Source organism: Polyodon spathula, chromosome 40, assembly GCF_017654505.1.
Source record: "Polyodon spathula isolate WHYD16114869_AA chromosome 40, ASM1765450v1, whole genome shotgun sequence".
Lineage (NCBI taxonomy): Eukaryota > Metazoa > Chordata > Actinopteri > Acipenseriformes > Polyodontidae > Polyodon > Polyodon spathula.
Window position 1 is genome coordinate 488,044 of NC_054573.1, and position 7,232 is coordinate 495,275.

The 7,232-nt window shown below is 37.9% G+C and overlaps 1 protein-coding gene across 1 annotated transcript; it reads left to right on the forward strand.

Annotated features, from left to right (window-relative positions):
* The first annotated feature begins 802 nt into the window (after positions 1–802).
* Positions 803–4,417, forward strand: gpr184 (G protein-coupled receptor 184). Its single transcript, XM_041236281.1, has 2 exons — positions 803–1,391; positions 2,788–4,417. The coding sequence occupies exon 2, from the start codon at positions 2,850–2,852 to the stop codon at positions 3,825–3,827; it is 978 nt and encodes a 325-aa protein (XP_041092215.1). The 5' UTR covers positions 803–1,391; positions 2,788–2,849; the 3' UTR covers positions 3,828–4,417.
* The last annotated feature ends 2,815 nt before the right edge of the window (positions 4,418–7,232 follow it).

The window sequence follows — 7,232 nt, forward strand, 5'->3', positions numbered from 1 at the left end:
CATTGAAACCGAGATCAAATCCTGGTTACTATCAAGATGTATTAAACAACTTTGGTTTTAAATCAGCTGAATTCTGGCTGTCATCAAGATTTCGTCTTAAGCCAGTTGAATTACGTTTCATATTCCTGTTACCATTTTGTGTTTGCAGACCTGTAGCTTTGAGCAGTTTGACAGGCATCAAATGCAAATTGCATCCTGTGACAACAAAATTGCCTTTCAAAGGTAAAATGACAAGACCTAATGTCAGAGACCCTGCATGCATTTCAAACAATATTGTTCCTGATCACTGTACCATAATAATCAAGTGGAAGTGGTCTGTAGATTAAATACTGTTTTTGATTTTCTTTTATGTAAGGTTCTCTTGTATAACTGATGGCCTTTATCTGGTCAACACTTTTTCACAGGTACATTTTGTGACTCCATAATCAAGCAAACTCAGTTCAGTATGAAATCCCTCATAGGCATTTTGGCATCGTGCCTTCGTCATCTTTACTGTGCTATTTCCTGTCTGGTTTTCATTGCTAGCGGTACACCACCATGTGTTTGCATGGCACATGCTCGCTGTACATGACCAGACAGAATAGTGCTGATGTACTGGGAAGCTTGGTGGTGTGGTGGTTAAAGAAAGAGGCGTGTTAACACAAGGGTCTGGGTTCAAATCCTGGCTCAGCCTCTGACTCTCTGTGTGTGATCCTAAGCTCCTTGTGCTCTGTCCTTTGGATGAGATGTGAAACTGAGGTCCAATTGGAAGTGACTCTACAGCAGCAGCTGTGATGCATAATTCACCTCCTAGTCTCTGTAAGTTGCTTTGGATAAAAGTGTCTGCTAAATGTCAAAATAAAAATATATTTAGCGCAATGCAAAATGCCCATATTGGGTAATCATTTTTTTTTTTACAATACAGATATGTATTGGTGCTCTGCTCTGCCAACCAATCTAAAGCAGTGGCGCTGGCAGAAACTGTAACACAGGAAAAAGTAGCAGAGTGAGGACTCAGCTTAACCACAAACACACAGAGCTAAGATGATGTCAGAGATGGACTTTCTCTAGACGGAACACGTGCTTACTGATGCAACTTTCCCTCCCAGTGTGTGTATTTGGGTTTTTTTTTAAAATGACTCCACCCACTCACATGAAGCAAACGGATTTTACTTACCAGCAATGCCACTCATAGTTAACTAGTCCTGAACACAGGTCAGGTCAGACCTTCCATGCGCTTCTAGCAAGATACATCTGCATGACCTGCAGGAGTTTCATGAATTTTTTCATGCATGCTTTGTTTTTATGCTGCATAGCATTAGCCCCCACTTTTTGGACATAATCTGGCTTTTGATGCACAACGATTAAGAAGTTGCACATTTTCTTGGAAATACTGTGTTGAGCTTAGCTTGGTAAGCAGTACATACCACTACTATGTTTTGTTTCAAGTTTGTATTTCTTTATTTTTAAAAGAGTTTTCATCATAAGAGGGTACACTGCAAATACTGACATCTTATGTTTGGTATGATTTTAATTTTGCTTATTATTACATAGATATGTATAGATATAGTTTCTGCTTGAAGAAGCCAACTTCTGTTGATGCTCTGGGAGCTCCACTCACTTAATTTTTATTTACATCTATTAATGTGTGTGTGTGATAATTTGCTACATAGTTAATGATGTAACAATCTTCTATTCCTTTCTCTTTAAACCTTTAGGCATCATGGTACCAGTACTGATTCTATGTATCCATTTGTTTTCCTTTATTTTCATACATTATCTAATTGTTTTGTTCTATATTATATATTATATAATATATATATATATATATATATATATATATATATATATATATATATATATATATATATATATTTACATTTCTCATAAAACAACTGCTTTTACAGTTTATGATTAAACCTGCACACGTTGTAATCTTAATCTTGCTGTCTTATCTGTCTATGCGTCTGACAGCCTACCTCAAGGACCACAAAATGATTCGGTACGAGGGATGTTGTTTTGAACTGTTTTTTGTTTTTCTGTTTTTTTTTTTTTTTTTTTTTTTTTTTTTTTTTTTTTTTTTTAAATAACTTGCTTAGTTTTTTCTTGATACAATAAATGCATTCATATGTTTTTCACCTAAATGATGTTGGCACAGAAATACACAAAAAAAGCCCAAACCTGTTGATTTTAATAAAATTCCAATTGCTTACAAACAACAGTATATACACCCTAATGCTAAATTAAAGAAATGGTTTGAGTGAATGTATATTTTAAGCCAGGAAAACCCTGAATTTGACAGTTCAGTTGAGCACATTGGCACTTCTGCATTGTGGTCAGCCTCTCACCCCTTCTTCCATGATATGGTTAACAGAACATTGTACGCTTATTATTTCCCTGGTTCATTTTCTATGCCCCAAACGATTTCCGTTTTGTCTGTGGTTTTTCGGTACAGCGTTGAAGGTGATTGCAAGATTTAGATTCAGTTTTGACATAGTTTAGTTCTCTTCTATTATTTTGTTGTTTTGCCTTTTCCAGGCATCAGGGGAGTTTTTGATTTTTTTTTTTTTTTTTTTTTTTTTTTTTTTTTTTGGGGCAGTTAATCTAAAACTATATTTTTACTAAATTGATAAATTAACTTCTGGGGTTATAGAATAATAAAACAGGCTTCACTTGTGTCAAAGTCTGGTTAACAAATAAATAAATGAATGATTACATCTTAAACAACGAACTGGATAATGTATACAAGCTATGTCCAGTCCACTTTCACATAATACAAACAAGCCTTTGCCTTTGTTTTCACCCCAGATTCTTCCATCTCATAAAACATCGCAAACCTTCAGATAGACCCTTCTAAACAGCCAGGCACAATGAACACCACCACCAACGCCTCAAACTGCGGGATCAATTTCAAACCAGGCAGTGATCTCCTGATGGCCATCTACATTATAGTCTTTGTTGTTGGCCTGATAGTCAACTTGATCACCCTGGGGCCCATTATTCAGCAAGTACGCAGCCGCAATGTCCTCGGGGTCTACCTGCTGAATCTGTCCATCTCGGATCTCCTGTACATCTTGACCATGCCCCTCTGGATCCACTACTACCACAATGACCACGTATGGACGCTGGGGAGGCCGGCCTGTCTGATTGCAGGCTTCGTATTCTATTCCAACTTATACGTCAGCATTGGTCTGCTCTGCTGCATTTCTGTGGACCGCTGCTTGGCTGTCAAGTATCCTCTTCATGTGAAGGTCTTTCGGAAGCGCAGGTACGCTTGCATTTTAAGCGCTGTTGTGGTCCTGGTGGTGATGGGGACTCACGCTGTAGCTGCATGGCTTAATCACGATTTCAAAGCTCAGAAAAGATGCTATGAGAGCTACCCCCTCTCAGTCCACGTGGCCCGCGTGAACCTCATCCGGGTGGCTTTTGGTTTCCTTGTCCCTCTGCTTCTCCTCACATTCTGCTACTTCAAGATGTTTCAGGGGGTGCAGAAAAGCATCGGTGTGAAGGACCAGGGGAAACGCAAAGTGAAGCTGCTCTCCATTGCAGTCATTGTCATCTTCTCCTTCTGCTTCGCTCCGTACCACATCATCCTGTTACTGAGGACTGTCGTGTTTTACCATCAGGCCAACTCCTGCCCCTTCGAGGATCAGGTCTACCACTACTTCTCCGTGTCTCTGGCCATGTCCATCCTCAACAGCGTGGTGGACCCCATACTCTATGTACTGCTCAGCAACGGAGTGAAGGAGGACATGAAAAATATGGCCAACTTTCACTTCAGAAGGAAAAAACAACTAGGGAGCAGAACCGTCTCCATTCTAAGCACCAGAATTCAGGATTGGCAATAAGATGGGGCTGGTGAGTAACAGCAGTCCACACTCTCGTTCAGGCTCAGTAAATCTGGCTCAGTTTTGCAATCATGCTGTACTGTTGTTGTGCAGTAGCTCTGAATTAGACTGATACAGTTAAAAAAATAAATAAATAAAGTTTGATCCCAAGTCTTCCCGCAGTGGTTTGAGGTAGACATCCACAAAGAATTAGGCAGTTATTTATATATAGAAATGGCTTCTCATAAAACAGTTTTACTAATGTTGAAAAGTGACCTTGACCGCACAGTTTATTGGAGAGATAACAACCTTACAGAAACTGCAGTAGTGCACTGTTTCGTTTTTTTTTTTTTTTGGAATGTGACAAGAGTTCCACACAGGTCGTGGACGAATGAAGTTGAGCCAGTAATATATGCTAAATCTGAACTGATCATGCTTGCCTGTTTGGTTCCACCCTGATGAACAGTAATCTTAAACTGTCTAATATAACCCCAGGTAAAGTAACAAACTTTACAATAAGTGTCTCCAATTATCAAGCAATCTTTATTTTATATAGTGCCTTTCATAGTGGACCACCATCACAAAGTGCTTTACAAGATGCAGTAACAAGACAATCCATAATACTTTAAATACAGAGAAATGCATAATACATGATATAGAGTATATATAAAAAAAACATAATACATTAAAGACAGTGGAAAGTGGATAATACATGACAGTGAAATAGAAATTGCTGTTCATTTACATAGCAGCTTCTTAGTAAATACAAGTGTACTTACACATAATGAATATGTTATTATGCATTGTCACAATGTCAGGGAATGGGGTAGAATTTGAACTGGACAGAGTTAACATGGGACAGAGATAACTGGAGTACAAGGGACCGGACTTTAATATAAATAAATCCTCCGTGAAAGCTTTGTTACTAGTGTGAAAAAGCATTGCCTTGATGTACTGTATCTGGTGTTTTTATGGAGGAATGATAATTCCTAAATGTTACTGCCTGCCAAAGTGTATGAATTGAAAGATGTACAATAGTTTTCTAATAAAATTGCTTTTGTTTAACTGTTGATTTTCAATGTCTCTACACTAATACAGCCGAGCAGTCTTATTTTGGCCTCTCAGGGCTCTTTATACAGTCTTTGGATACAGGTAGTGGTATTGCTCAGTCTGACTCTAATTATCATTCCCTGGTGTCTGGTTCCCACAGTCTACTATAGTTCCAGCCTACTTACCTTGTTGACTGGATTCTCTGCAGTGCTAAGACTATAAGAAACAGTCAAATGGACAAATGCTTTGGCTGCTGTCCTATTCAGGTACATTTGTCTTGGTTTCTTATATTTTTAATGAACTTTCTAATATAGTTTTGTATATATTGTTTGCAAGCATTTGTCACGGGCAATATTTCAAAGGTGTTTTTTTTTTTAATATTTTCCGGCTCAAGCAACAAATATAAACAGATGGAACCCATTATTGGCTTAATTAGCCAAGACACCTATAAAGCCTGCAGCATTGGGACTCTCCAGGAACAATGTTGTAGACTCCTGCTATGACTAGAAATTAGAACAGGGCTGGACAACGTTGACTCTTCCAGTCCTAGTCTTTGTTCCAACCCTGTTCTAACATTTTTTAATTGAACAAATTAAACTTCCACCCAGACCCTGAAGTAGTTCATTATATAATTGTGCCTGTTAAACCTGGAGTGGAATGACCCTCGTGCTTGGACACCCCTGGATTAGAAAGTGAGACTAATTTGATTAATTGTCTTACCTTCTACATCTGTGTGAGTTGGCCTGGTGATAGTTGCATTGTGATGAGCTAGCTTACTGTGTACTGCTTTCAACCATGTGGAGTTTGAAGTTTTGAAGGATGTAATCAGGAATTGGAAAACCAAACAACATCGATGTTACCCAGGTGAGAGAATTACATTGTGCACCCTCTTTCGTTCTACATGTAAGTTTATATGTGTAGAAGCTCAAAGCCAGGTAAAATAATGATTGTTTGTGTTATTTGCACAAAACTCCACAAGGGGGAGCAGAGGTGCCAGACAGTGCAAAGAGAGGCTACACCAAATACAAGAGTAAGCCCTCATATCGCTCAGCAACCAATTACCAACACTGAGCATGCGCAAACCCCAATTAGCAACGAGGAACAGGCAGCAGAAATATATATATTTTTTTTTTCGAGGGACTAATTACAGCGCATGGTATTATTTGGGTCTTGAGAGCTCGGGAAAGGACATTGCAACTGGGTTCATTTCAGTAAACAAAGTAGCCCGAATTAATGAGTCCAAAAAAAAAAAAAAAAAAGTCTTTTATGAATTAAGCACAAGAATATTTAGCAGATTTGTACATTTTTTGAATTATTCCTCCTCGTCTTTCCTTTCATTAGTATGCCATGTTTTGTCAACAAGCTTATGGTTATATGTTACGCAAATGTAACTACAGTGTACTGATCAATGTAAAAGGTACAATGAACCTTTATAGATATGGCGAAAGAGGCTACTTTATGGTTCAATTTATTATAGTAAGCTACAGTATAGATCACAATACATATATAACTGGTACAAAATATATTCCCGTATTTAAATTATCCCTGACTTGAAAAGCAGCAAATGTATGTATAGTGCACTATTAGAAAACACGAAGCTTCCTTTTTAGGAATGCTTTTATTTATATATATATATATATATATATATATATATATATATATATATATATATATATATATATATATATATATATATATATATATATATAAACGGGTGTTACCACCATGTTCAGTTAAACAGTGCTTTTAAAAATGACAATGAACTATATCCTAGCTGCACGCCATTACGCCTTCTCCTGTGCACTACATTTTTACCACCGACAGGGGGCTAAAAGCAGTGGCGGCGTTTGTCCCGCGGTGGCCGCCTGCAAAGCTTGATTGCTGGGGCCCTGGTTCCTACCAGTAATGCTACACTTCCATCTCTTCCAAACAGCGCAACAGCGGCACTCTTAAATACACATTGCATCTTTACTACAGCAATCGCAGAAAAAAAACAAACAAAACACTATAACCGATAAAGCAATACCTTTCAGTAGGGCAACGAATCAACTATTCGTCATGGCAACGACTGGGTTACATGCAAATTCTGCGCGTACTCTATTATTTTGTTGACATATTCAGTGTAAATATTTTATGTGTTATTGTCTGACCTGTGCAGTTTAGAATCATGGCTTGCTTCTCGGGGAAACACAAAAGTTATTATAAAATAATAAACGTGCTTTATTTTTGCACTCCGTTATAAAAGGTTATCATGCATGTATCCATAGTTATACTGTGCATTTAACATAGCTGGCCATGGTTTGACATGTTCTTAATATGCTTTACTATGCATTTCTGAAATTTACAAGGCTTACCTGTGCTTTGCCTTGCCTTAGT

Excerpts from the sequence above, each read along its gene's own strand:
- gpr184 (XM_041236281.1), top strand. The coding sequence starts at position 2,850 with ATGAACACCACCACCAACGCCTCAAACTGCGGGATCAATTTCAAACCA.